Source organism: Oncorhynchus mykiss, chromosome 22, assembly GCF_013265735.2.
Source record: "Oncorhynchus mykiss isolate Arlee chromosome 22, USDA_OmykA_1.1, whole genome shotgun sequence".
In the NCBI taxonomy this organism is placed as follows: domain Eukaryota; kingdom Metazoa; phylum Chordata; class Actinopteri; order Salmoniformes; family Salmonidae; genus Oncorhynchus; species Oncorhynchus mykiss.
The window spans coordinates 30,642,022-30,655,787 of record NC_048586.1 but is presented as its reverse complement, the minus strand read 5'-3'; the positions used below and the strand labels follow the sequence as shown (position 1 = coordinate 30,655,787).

The 13,766-nt window shown below is 46.0% G+C and overlaps 1 protein-coding gene across 6 annotated transcripts in view; it reads right to left on the bottom strand.

The window, feature by feature from the left end:
* The window catches only part of LOC110501734 (leucine-rich repeat and calponin homology domain-containing protein 1), a 103,038-nt gene that overhangs the window by 39,119 nt on the left and 50,153 nt on the right, over positions 1-13,766 (bottom strand). For all 6 annotated transcript variants that reach the window (XM_021579485.2, XM_021579487.2, XM_021579482.2 and 3 more), the window contains exons 3-6: positions 11,157-11,283; positions 10,532-10,637; positions 8,669-8,805; positions 6,802-6,932 (exon numbers count right to left, since the gene is read on the bottom strand). In XM_021579485.2, coding sequence (XP_021435160.1) covers positions 6,802-6,932; positions 8,669-8,805; positions 10,532-10,637; positions 11,157-11,283 — 501 coding nt within the window. The remainder of the gene's footprint in view (positions 1-6,801; positions 6,933-8,668; positions 8,806-10,531; positions 10,638-11,156; positions 11,284-13,766) is intronic.

The window sequence follows — 13,766 nt, the reverse complement described above, 5'->3', positions numbered from 1 at the left end:
CATTCATATCTATCCCATTCTGGCCTCACACCTTCTCAATCATTATCATCATTCAATACACCAGTCATAAGAGAGTCCATGTGAATGTAGTTCTACTGGAACACTGGACAAGTCTGTTGGGTTCCTGTACTGTGGGTCTCTCTATGGCTGTATTATAAATAGTTCCACTGCTCTTTTCCTCTATTGCCATGAGTGTGTGTGTATGTGAGAGGGATGTGAATGTGAGTCTCTAAGCTCTCCCGGACAAAAGGAACCATTTTCCTGCCCACGCGTTGCAGTGGGGTGGGTTATAGGGGTGGGGGCAGGCATTAAAAGGGAACATTCAAGGGCCCAGGTTTCCAGTCTAGAGGCACGGTTTCGACTGCTCCTACAGTCTTGCTTCAGTACTGCAATTTAACTGATGCCCAGCCCAGAAAGACAACTTCCATTGATGGCCACAAAGAGAAGTGAGATATGAAAATTCCTAATAAGACCTTTGTAATAATCACCTTTGTACACCTGTGTGAATTATTCAAATAATTGTCATGAGGCAAAAAACATTTCCATCACTCACAGCCGAAGATATTAACATTTTATATTCATCCAATGTCTGCCATGCATTTGGATAATGTGATGTCGTCGTCGCTGCTCAAGCTGCTCCCTGTGCACGCTGAATGCTAGTGTGATGTCGTCGTCACTGCTCAAGCTGCTCCCTGTGCACGCTGAATGCTAGTGTGATGTCGTCGTCGCTGCTCAAGCTGCTCCCTGTGCACGCTGAATGCTAGTGTGATGTCGTCGTCACTGCTCAAGCTGCTCCCTGTGCACGCTGAATGCTAGTGTGATGTCGTCGTCGCTGCTCAAGCTGCTCCCTGTGCACGCTGAATGCTAGTGTGATGTCGTCGTCGCTGCTCAAGCTGCTCCCTGTGCACGCTGAATGCTAGTGTGATGTCGTCGTCGCTGCTCAAGCTGCTCCCTGTGCACGCTGAATGCTAGTGTGATGTCGTCGTCGCTGCTCAAGCTGCTCCCTGTGCACGCTGAATGCTAGTGTGATGTCGTTGTCGCTGCTCAAGCTGCTCCCTGTGCACGTTGAATGCTAGTGTGATGTCGTCGTCGCTGCTCAAGCTGCTCCCTGTGCACGCTGAATGCTAGTGTGATGTCGTCGTCGCTGCTCAAGCTGCTCCCTGTGCACGCTGAATGCTAGTGTGATGTCGTCGTCGCTGCTCAAGCTGCTCCCTGTGCACGTTGAATGCTAGTGTGATGTCGTTGTCACTGCTCAAGCTGCTCCCTGTGCACGCTGAATGCTAGTGTGATGTCGTCGTCGCTGCTCAAGCTGCTCCCTGTGCACGCTGAATGCTAGTGTGATGTCGTCGTCGCTGCTCAAGCTGCTCCCTGTGCACGCTGAATGCTAGTGTGATGTCGTCGTCGCTGCTCAAGCTGCTCCCTGTGCACGCTGAATGCTAGTGTGATGTCGTCGTCACTGCTCAAGCTGCTCCCTGTGCACGCTGAATGCTAGTGTGATGTCGTCGTCGCTGCTCAAGCTGCTCCCTGTGCACGCTGAATGCTAGTGTGATGTCGTCGTCGCTGCTCAAGCTGCTCCCTGTGCACGTTGAATGCTAGTGTGATGTCGTTGTCACTGCTCAAGCTGCTCCCTGTGCACGCTGAATGCTAGTGTGATGTCGTCGTCGCTGCTCAAGCTGCTCCCTGTGCACGCTGAATGCTATTTTGATGTCGTCGTCACTGCTCAAGCTGCTCCCTGTGCACGCTGAATGCTAGTGTGATGTCGTCGTCGCTGCTCAAGCTGCTCCCTGTGCACGCTGAATGCTAGTGTGATGTCGTCGTCGCTGCTCAAGCTGCTCCCTGTGCACGCTGAATGCTAGTGTGATGTCGTTGTCGCTGCTCAAGCTGCTCCCTGTGCACGTTGAATGCTAGTGTGATGTCGTTGTCACTGCTCAAGCTGCTCCCTGTGCACGCTGAATGCTAGTGTGATGTCGTCGTCGCTGCTCAAGCTGCTCCCTGTGCACGCTGAATGCTAGTGTGATGTCGTCGTCGCTGCTCAAGCTGCTCCCTGTGCACGCTGAATGCTAGTGTGATGTCGTCGTCGCTGCTCAAGCTGCTCCCTGTGCACGCTGAATGCTAGTGTGATGTCGTCGTCGCTGCTCAAGCTGCTCCCTGTGCACGTTGAATGCTAGTGTGATGTCGTTGTCACTGCTCAAGCTGCTCCCTGTGCACGCTGAATGCTAGTGTGATGTCGTCGTCGCTGCTCAAGCTGCTCCCTGTGCACGCTGAATGCTAGTGTGATGTCGTCGTCGCTGCTCAAGCTGCTCCCTGTGCACGTTGAATGCTAGTGTGATGTCGTTGTCACTGCTCAAGCTGCTCCCTGTGCACGCTGAATGCTAGTGTGATGTCGTCGTCGCTGCTCAAGCTGCTCCCTGTGCACGCTGAATGCTAGTGTGATGTCGTCGTCGCTGCTCAAGCTGCTCCCTGTGCACGCTGAATGCTATTTTGATGTCGTCGTCACTGCTCAAGCTGCTCCCTGTGCACGCTGAATGCTAGTGTGATGTCGTCGTCGCTGCTCAAGCTGCTCCCTGTGCACGCTGAATGCTAGTGTGATGTCGTCGTCGCTGCTCAAGCTGCTCCCTGTGCACGCTGAATGCTAGTGTGATGTCGGTCCGTGTAAACCGGATGCAACTCAGATATAGACGTCCATAAATCAGCGTATGTGAACATGAGAAGATTACCTTGAAAACAACGGTCAGGCATCTTGAAGGCAGTTCTGTATACCTCAGTAGGCACATTACAGAACATAAGATCCTCCCTCCCTGCAAAACACTCTCATACACACAGAGAGGAAGGCTCAGCCACGGAACTAAAATGGAAAACAGACCTGGGTTCAAATACATTTGTATTTGAGTATCTGGTATTTAAAATACTTTTTCTGTGTATTGGAGTATTTTCAAATACACAGCCCAAAACAAGTACCTTTATTTGAGTATTTGAATGGTAATTATTGTTATTTATTTTTTGTTAATTTTTTAAAAATATTTTGTCTTTTTTAGGGGGCAGATCAGCTTCCATCAATGTAATTGTCTGCATCATTTCCAATCCCCCATATATTTTTTTGTAAATATATACCATATATACAAAATATACAGTGCATTCGGAAAGTATTCAGACCACCTCCCTTTTTCCACAGTTTGTTACATTACAGCTTTATTCTAAAATTAATTAAATAACTTTTCCTTCATCAATCTACACACAATACCATAATAACAAAGCAAAAACAGGTTTTTAGAAATGTTTGCAAATTTATAAAAAATGTAAACTTATTTACATAAGTATTCAGACCCTTTCTGATGAGACTCAAAATTGAGCTCAGTTGAATCGTATTTTCATTGATCATCCTTGAAATGTTTCTACAAATCGATTGGAGTCCATCTGTGGTAAATTCAACTCATTGGACATGATTTGGAAAGGCACACACCTGTCTATATAAGGTCCCACAGTTCACAGTGCATGTCAGAGCAAAAACCAAGCCATGAGGTCAAAGGAATTGTCCATAGTGCTCCGAGACACGATTGTGTTGAGGCACAGACCTGGCGAAGGGTACCAAAAAATGTCTGCACCATTGAAGGTCCCCAAGAACACAGTGGCCTCCATAATTCTTAAATAGAAGAAGTTTGGAACCACCAAGACTCTTCCTAAAGCTGGCCACCCGGCCAAACTGACCAATCGGGGGAGAAGCGCCTTGGTCAGGGAGGTGACCAAGAACCCGATGGTCACTCGGAATGAGCTCCAGAGTTCCTCTGTGGAGATGGGAAAACCTTCCAGAAGGACAACCATCTCCGCAGCACTCCACCAAACAGGCCTTTATGATAGTGTGTAAAAAGGCACTCCTCAGTAAAAAGGCACATGACAGCCCGCTTGGAGTTTGCCAAAGGGCACCTAATGACTCTCAGACCATGAAAAACAAGATTCTCTGGTCTGATGAAACCAAGATTGAAACCAAGAACTCTTTGGCCTGAATGCCAAGTGTCAGGTTTCTGGAGGAAACCTGGCACCATCCCCACGGTGAAGCATGGTGGTGGCATCGTCATGCTGTGGGGATGTTTTTCAGTGGCAGGTACTGGGACACTAGTCAGGATCAAGGGAAAGATTAATGGAGAAAAGTACAGAGAGATCCTTGATGAAAACCTGCTCCAGAGTGCTCAGGACCTCAGACTGGGGTGAAGGTTCAACTTCCAACAGGACAACGACCCTAAGCACACAGCCAAGACAATGCAGGAGAAGCTTTAGGACAAGTCTCTGAATGTCCTTGAGTGGCCCAGCCAGAGCCCGGACTTGAACCCAATCAAACATCTCTTGAGATACCTGAAAATAACTGTGCAGCGATGCTCCCCATCCAACCTGACAGAGCTTGAGAGGATCTAAAGAGAAGAATGGGAGAAACTCCCCAAATACAGGTGTGCCAAGCTTGTAGCGTCATACCCAAGAAGACTCGAGGCTGTAATCGCTACCAAAGGTGCTTCAACAAAGTTCTGAGTTAAGGGTCTGAATGCTTATGTAAATGTGAAATTTCAGTTTAAAAAAATATATATAAACTTGCGGGGCCTCCCGAGTAGCGCAGCTGCCTGAGACATCACTACACAACTGAGTTCGATCCCGGGCTGTATCACAACCGGCCGTGATGTGGAGACCCATAGGGCGGCGCACAATTGGCCCAGCATCGACCAGGTTAGGGGAGGGTTTGGCTGGGTGGGGCTTTACTTGGCTCATCACGCTCTAGCAACTCCTTGTGGTAGGCCGGGCGCCTGCAGGCTGACTGCGGTCGTCAGGTGAACACAGTGTTTCCTCTGACACATTGGTGCGGCTGGCTTCCGGGTTAATTGGACGGGTGTTAAGAAGAGTGGTTTGGCGGATCATGTTTCGATGGACGCATGACTCGACCTTCTCCTCCCGAGCCCGTTGGGGAGATGAGACAAGATCGCAAAAACCATCAAACGCTATGATGAAACTGGCTCTCATAAGGACCACCACAGGAAAGAAAGACCCAGAGTTACCTCTGCTGCAGATGATAAGTTCATTACATTTAACCGTACCTCAGATTGCAGCCCAAAAAAATGCTTCACAGAGTTCAAGTAACAGACACATCTCAACATTAGCTGTTCAGAGGAGACTGCGTGAATCAGGACTTCATTTATTTAGAATTCAAGGCACACTTAACCAGCATGGCAACCACAGCATTCTGCAGCGATGCGCCATCCCATCTAATTTTCGCTTAGTGGGACTATCATTTGTTTTTCAACAGGACAATGACCCAACACACCATCAGGTTGTGTATGGGCTATTTTTACCAAGAAGGAGAGTGATGGAGTGCTGTTTCAGATGACCTGGCCTCCCCAATCACCCGAACTCAATCCAATTGAGATAGTTTAGGATGAGTTGGACTGCAGAGTGAAGTAAATGCAGCCAACAAGTGCTCAGCAGAAGACTCTTGGAAAACCGTTCCAGGTGAAGCTGGTTGAGAGAATGCCAAGAGCGTGCAAAGCTGTCATCAAGGCAAAGGGTGGTTACTATGAAGAATCTCAAATATACAATATATTTGGATTTGTTTAACACTTTTTTGGTTACTACATGATTCCATGTGTGTTATTTCATTGTTTTGATGTCTTCACTATTATTCTACAATGTAGAAAATAGTAAAAAAATAAAGAGAAACCCTGGAATGAGTAGCTGTGTCCAAACCTTTGACTTGCTGTAAATTCTTTATATATATTTCCCTTTATTATTTTCCCCTAACCCTACCATCCATCCCCTAAATGGAGTAAACTAATGCACAACAACTCTTAGTCATCTAATCTTCTACTTCCAGTTTATACATACTATATACATTTTACGGACACAGTTTAGTTTACAATTCTTATCTTTTGTTTGTTTTGTAGTCTCATCCTTCAGCTCCACTCAAACCCTCCCATTTATCTCTGAAGACCATCGAGTTTTGATTTCTATTTGCCATATATTTTTCAACTGTGCTGTGATGTTTCACAAAAGTTCTGAACCTTCTGAACCCAATCTCATAGATTATACCTATTGTACATGAAATATTTTTTTTTGCGAAGAGTATTATTATATTATTAAAACGATTGATTATGACTTTTTAAAATCAGCAGTGCTATTTTCAGAGTTAGCTCCGGGTAAATGTTGCAATTCTTCCTCCATTCCTGAACCTGCGACCAAAAACAACCTACATATGGACAGTACCAAAACAAATGATCTAATGATTCTGTTTCTTTCTTCAGCAAAATCTGCAGAACTGGGATTGTTGTATCCCCCATAAATTTAACATTATATTGGTTGCAAGACTTTTGTATAATAATTTAAATTGAAAAACTGTTTTATTTGGTGTATTAGTTCATGGTTAGTTGAATGGTTATTTGTAAAAACCAAATAGTCTGACAAATGGTATTTGACAGAATTTTCAAATACTTATTTCAAATAATATTTTTAAACACCTGGGTTAAATGCATGGGAGTGTATATGCGTCAGTGTATTTGAGTATTTCAATCGACTTTCGAAGTGCATTTCCAAATACATTTAAATGTTCAACTACCTGTCTTTTCAAATAAAATATATCTGAATACTTACTTCAAATGTATATGAAAGTAATTGAGACACTTTAAATAGTATTTGAACCCAGGTCTGATGAAGAATCTGGCACAATACACAGTGGTAAAACAGTGGTCCTGGAGAGCCAAAGTGTGTACAGGCTTTTGAACCAGCCTAGCACTAACAGTTGCCTCCGTTAGGGTTGGCATAGCAACTCACCTGCCGGTGGCGGGTCGTGATAGGCTGAGGCGCTCCATGACAGGCAGGTAGAGAGAATCAGGCATCTTGTCACTTCGACATGCCTCAATGCTCAGGTACTTAAATATGTGAACTTTGCCTTTCATGCAGATCTAGAAAACAGATCATCAATGGGTGAATTAGAGCAAGTAGATGACAGATACAAAAGTAGAAGGTACACAAATAGCAAACACAGAACACACAGAGACATGCCCTATGATGAATGCTACACTGCTCAAAAAAATAAAGGGAACACTTAAACAACACAATGTAACTCCAAGTCAATCACACTTCTGTGAAATCAAACTGTCCACTTAGGAAGCAACACTGATTGACAATAAATTTCACATGCTGTTGTGGAAATGGAATAGACAACAGGTGGAAATTATAGGCAATTAGCAAGACACCCCCAATAAAGGAGTGGTTCTGCAGGTGGGGACCACAGACCACTTCTCAGTTCCTATGCTTCCTGGCTGATGTTTTGGTCACTTTTGAATGCTGGCGGTGCGTTCACTCTAGTGGTAGCATGAGACGGAGTCTACAACCCACACAAGTGGCTCAGGTAGTGCAGCTCATCCAGGATGGCACATCAATGCGAGCTGTGGCAAGAAGGTTTGCTGTGTCTATCAGCGTAGTGTCCAGAGCATGGAGGCGCTACCAGGAGACAGGCCAGTACATCAGAAGACGTGGAGGAGGCCGTAGGAGGGCAACAACCCAGGAGCAGGACCGCTACCTCCGCCTTTGTGCAAGGAGGAGCAGGAGGAGCACTGCCAGAGCCCTGCAAAATGACCTCCAACAGGCCACAAATGTGCATGTGTCTGCTCAAACGGTTAGAAACAGACTCCATGAGGGTGGTATGAGGGCCCGACGTCCACAGGTGGGGGTTGTGCTTACAGCCCAACACCGTGCAGGACGTTTTTCATTTGCCAGAGAACACAAAGATTGGCAAATTCGCCACTGGCGCCCTGTGCTCTTCACAGATGAAATCAGGTTCACACTGAGCACATGTGACAGACGTGACAGTCTGGAGACGCCGTGGAGAACGTTCTGCTGCCTGCAACATCCTCCAGCATGACCGGTTTGGCGTTGGGTCAGTCATGGTGTGGGGTGGCATTTCTTTGCGGGGCCGCACAGCCCTCCATGTGCTCGCAGAGGTATCCTGACTGCCATTAGGTACCGAAATGAGATCCTCAGACCCCTTGTGAGACCATATGCTGGTGCGGTTGGCCCTGGGTTCCTCCTAATGCAAGACAATGCTAGACCTCATGTGGCTGGAGTGTGTCAGCAGTTCCTGCAAGAGGAAGGCATTGATGCTATGGACTGGCCCGCCCGTTCCCCAGACCTGAATCCAATTGAGCACATCTGGGACATCATGTCTTGCTCCATCCAGCCACGTTGCACCACAGACTGTCCAGGAGTTGGCGGATGCTTTAGTCCAGGTCTGGGAGGAGATCCCTCAGGAGACCATCCGCCACCTCATCAGGAGCATGCCCAGGCGTTGTAGGGAGGTCATACAGGTACGTGGAGGCCACACACTGCTGAGCCTCATTTTGACTTGTTACATCAAAGTTGGATCAGCCTGTAGTGTGCTTTTCCACTTTAATTTTGAGTGTGACTCCAAATCCAGACCTCCATGGGTTGATAAATGTGATTTCCATTGGTAATTTTTGTGTGATTTTGGTGTCAGCACATTCAACTATGTAAAGAAAAAAGTATTTAATAAGAATATTTAATTCATTCAGATCTAGGATGTGTTAGTTTAGTGTTCCCTTTATTTTTTTGGCAGTGTATATTCCATTGCTCCGTATGTCATGCCAAGCTGTGGAGACAGTCGTAGCCCCAGACCGACCTGTGCAGGGGGGCTCTGTAGGGGGTTGTTCTCCAGCTGTAGGTTCTGGAGCTGGGCCATCTTCCTGTAGCTCACTGGGATGGTAGACACCTTGTTACAGGAAAAGTCCAATTTCACCAGGGGAAGCTCCGCCAAGTCTGAGGGACGAACACACAGGCCCTAGAGTTAGAGGAGTAATTGTTGTGTGTGTGTGCATGTGTGTGTGTTTGTGCACTGGGTTCATCAGACAGAACTTTTCCCCACTAGAAACCCAGAGCCCAGCAGAGGCAGCCCTGATACTTCAAGACTCCCTCACTGCCAAAGTTCAGCTAACGTGGACCTTGCCAAAAGTTAAAAATAAACTGGAGGAACGTATCCTAGGCGCTAAGCTCAGCACAAACCACTATGACCCAGTCAATATGAGAGAGGAGACATTGTTAGGAAATTGAAGAAAACCACAGACTTACATTGGAAAATACTGATAAAATAAATAACAGCTATTAGGCTGGGTGTAACTGGTGTAGCTTTGTCGTATCACATGCATTTTATGGGAAAAATGGGATAAAGTATTCCTGAAATCAGATAGAGAAAATAGACAGTGAGAGGTCAATGACAGAGAGTGAGAAAGAGTAACAGAGAAATAGTAACAAAGACAGAGCGAGAGAGTCTCAGCAATTCTGTGCCAGCAACACATTCCCCAAGAGGTCGTAATTCAAGCAAAACAATTAAGACTTTATCTCTCTGACAACCTTTTATAATTAAAATCCCTCTGAGACGACAGAGATAATCTTAGCTGGGAGGCCATGAAGGAGAGCCCCAAATATTATTTTTAAAACCAACCAGCAGAGTACACTACTTCTCTTAATTAGCTGAAATGAGAAAGTCTCTCAAGGTCATCCCTTAGAATAACTTCTATGAGGGATTTTTTTTTACCATTCAGTATAAAAAGGGGGAAATCTCAACAATATTTTCAGCATCCATATCACCTACTGTATAGGTAACAACAAAAAATAAATAAAGAAACATTTTTTGGCAGGTCAACTACAATAATTTGGTGCCTTGGTGGCCCAGGAAGGGGGTCTCTCCAAAATACATTTAAGGAGTGATGCCCCAAAAGTACAACAAACAATTTAAAACTCTATTTCCCAACATCCCCCATCCTCCCCAGGGCTCCAATCCCCTGTCTCCACTCCTGTCCTCCACCCATGGGAGTCGAGCCGCCTGGCCAGATCCAGGCTCATCAATCAAACCCAGAGAGGATAGATGGAGCATCTGCAGCATGATCAGAAATCACCGACTGTAAATCTACTACAGAGACGCAACCGGGGAAAATATGTAGGAAGAATGTTCAGAATAATACTCGTCCACCATTCAGACAATGAGAGGTTGCCAGGTTCTGACAGACGACGGGCGACATCTCTGGAACTTAGAGAGCTCTCCTGTCACATATACGTATTTTATTCTATAGCAGTGTTTCCCAACTCCAGTCCTCCAGTACCCCAACAGCACACCTTTTTGTTGTAGCCCCGGTCAGGCACACCTGATTCAACTTGTCAACCTATCATCAAGCCTTCTATGAGCACACATTTTCTGAGGGCTACAACAAAAGTGTGTGCTGTTGGAGGTACTTGAGGACTGGAGTTGGGAAACACTGCTCTGCTAGACATCTCAACTCACAAAGACTAGTACTGCTCAATACCCCTGGGCCATGAGACATACCAGGAGACTGGATCATAGACATCTTAGACACAGATACAGTTATTGTAGCTCTGTCTGGCTCTTATTTGGCTGGGCTTGCAATACAGCATGGAGTAGATTGATGTTTCCTAGATGCACATGTGGACGTTTTCCTGTTCAACTCTTGTGAACGGAGGTTAAACTCACCTTCAGGAAGGACACAGAGCAGGTTCCTGCGGACGTTGAGTTCTCGGAGGGCCTTGAGTCGGCCGATGTGACGGGGCAGAGCAGTGATCTCATTACAGCTCACATCCTGTAGGGGGCACAACGCACAGCGTTAACTCAAACACATATCACTTTCTGGTGCATGTGCAGGATTTTGTTCTAGTCCTACACAAACACACCGGCTTTAAACTAATCAAGGTAATGATGAGCAGCAGATTAGTAGAATCAGGAGTGTTAGAGAAGGTCTGGTCTGTAAACCCAGTAGCTCTTTAGGAGGATGGTTGGTCACCCCTGGTGTACAGGAACTAAGGTAAGGGGTTTATATGGCTCATGACACATCCCTATTACAGCCACATTGCTTCCTATTCCACTGGTCTAGCCTGTCTCCTCACATGGAGTCAAACAAAGTCTCCCCTCCTCCCCTGTTTCCTGTTTACAGGCAGCGCTAGCTCCATTAGGGCTGGTTCCATTCATTTCAACCCTCAGTGAAGAACAGTACAGTTACGTAAGGCTAAGCTTGGCCAGGAACTCACACAGGAAACTAAGAGCTGAGTCTGACACTGGCATTTTTAGAGAAAGAGAGAGAGAGAGAGAGAGAGAGTCTTACCAGCTCCATGAGGCTCCTGAGCTGACCGATGGCCTCAGGTATACACACCAGCTTGTTGTTGCTGGCATTGAGGACTCGTAGGGGCAACCCACACAGGCAGGCTGGCAGAGCACACAGCTGGTTCCGACTGTGAACACACACAGCTATATATTATTACACACAGCCTGGGACAGCATGACGACTGACACTGAGAGATGCAGATCAGAGAGATGAACGGGATGTCCAGATTGTCTACCATGTAGAGCTGACAAAGATCTATTCGGATGGAAACTTCAATAAAAGGTGCTAGATGAGATGTGTGTTGGACCTTATTCATGGATATATCCAATGGGACGAAGACTTGTTAAGCAGCTTTTGTTTACATAGGAAAATATACATTTTAATATTTTATAAACCAATTAAACTTAAGAGAGAGAAGGCAAAGAGCACTATCTGCATTGTAACAATGTGTTGCATAATGGTATTCATATTTACATTACACGAGTCAGTGTTTATGACTGTTTGTGTCTAGTGTAGTGTAAGAAACAGAATGCCCCATGGGGACAAACTACTCATTAGCTTTCCCATAAACACTTCCTCTCCCAGCACTGTACTGTACTTATGCAAAACATAAACACACACAACCTGAATCTCAATCTAGTTCAGTCCAGCATGACAAAACAGCCCCCAAACCCTCCAAAAACCCTTAATAAAAAGAGGATTGTGGTGTTCCCTCCCTGGTTTACACTAGCAGTTAGCCAAAATGCTTTAAAACAATCCAAGTCCTTTCGTAAACAGAGTAGAACACCTCCAAGCAGTTTAAACCTCTCATAAAACAGGCTTCTGGTGTACTGTCTCCGGCTTACAGCTGCAGTTAGCCAGCACACGGCAGGGGGTCAGTGGCTGGGAGAGAGACCTTTTAACATTGACATAGCAGAGTATGAGCAGAGTGGTTTACAGATGACCCCAGAGAAAATAAGTTCTCCACTCCACATCAAAGGCTACAAATGACCCTGGAAATGACCCATCGGTACACACACAAACATGCGCTTTGTTCTTCTATCCTCGTGGAGACCGAAAATTGATTTACATGCAGAATCCTACTTTCCCTAAACCCTAACCCTAACCTAACCCTAATTGTAACCCTAACCCTATCCCCTAAGCTTAAAATAGCCCTTGTCCTCCTGGGGACATGGGAAATGCTCCATGAGGGACTTTAGGTCCTCTGACTCAGCACTGGCAGGAATATTCAGGAAATTAAATCAAATTGAGTTTATCCAGCTGTTCCCACACACACAGTGGGTTCCTGTGTGTATGTTTGCGTGTATGCCTGCATGCTTTCACGTTCGCATGCATGTGTAGTGTTGCATCATATCTAGCTGTATCACTGTGCAGTCCAGGGGCACAAAGCCAGAGATGTCAAACACGGTCTCCGTCTCTGATCCAAGAGATTACAGACGGAATGAGAATGTATAGACAACACTGGCTGAATCCAATAATGTTAGCTAAGTGTGATGGGTCTGCACTCAAAAAGATCAAGCTTACTTCATAGTGTACACAGACGTTTCAACTTTGCAGCCTTCTTCAATGTGTAGGTAAAAATAGTTTTCATTCAAAACAGCATTAGCTAGCGTTAGCTAACTATGTTAGCGGAATGCAACCCCCAGTGGAGTAGTAACATAACAACACACAGGCCAAGAGAGAGGAGCTAGGAGCTGTCAACTAGGACCACACAAGAACCACATCACATCATTAGGCAAAAACATAATCATAAGGAGCACACACTACACTCCCACTACACTGTACTGCAGCTAGCACAACAGCACAAGCTAACGCAATAGAGCAACAAGCTAGCATTACAATAGTTCACAGTAAAAGCTGACTGACTAAATAAAAGCTGACAGAATGAAAGAACATCACACTAAAACACAGCAATAGAAATCAGCAAACTCCATGACACAACATGATAACAACAGCTGGCAGCTCCAAACAGCCTTCATCTAGTGGTCCAAGTACCCCTTGGTGTCCAAGTATCCCTAGTGGTCCTAGTACCCCTGGTTTTCCTAGTACCCCTGGTTGTCCTAGTACCCCTGGTTGCCCTAGTACCCCTAGTGGTCCTAGTACCCCTGGTGGTCCTAGTACCCCTAGTGACCCTAGTATCCCTGGTTGTCCTAGTACCCCTGGTTGTCCTAGTATCCCTGGTTGTCCTAGTACCCCTAGTATCCCTGGTTGTCCTAGTATCCCTAGTGGTCCTAGTACCCCTAGTGGGACCCCTAGTGGTCCTAGTACCCCTGGTTGTCCTAGTACCCCTGGTTGTCCTAGTACCCCTGGTTGTTCGAGCACCCCTGGTTGTCCTAGCACCCCTGGTTGTCCTAGTACCCCTTGTTGGGAACCACTGATCTAGACAACAAAGAGTTTTCATTCTCTTTCCATCATGATACAGGCCAGGAACAGAACAATCCTAAAAATAAAGCAGTCCTTTTTATGTGTTGCTGGTGCAGACATGGAGAGTGTTCTCTATTTCCTGTTTTGACTGCGATATGAAAAGCTACACATTTAAATGTGACTATCTGTCTAGTGGTGTAAAACACATCCCCTGGTGCTGTCACTGGGGCACTCACATCACATTAT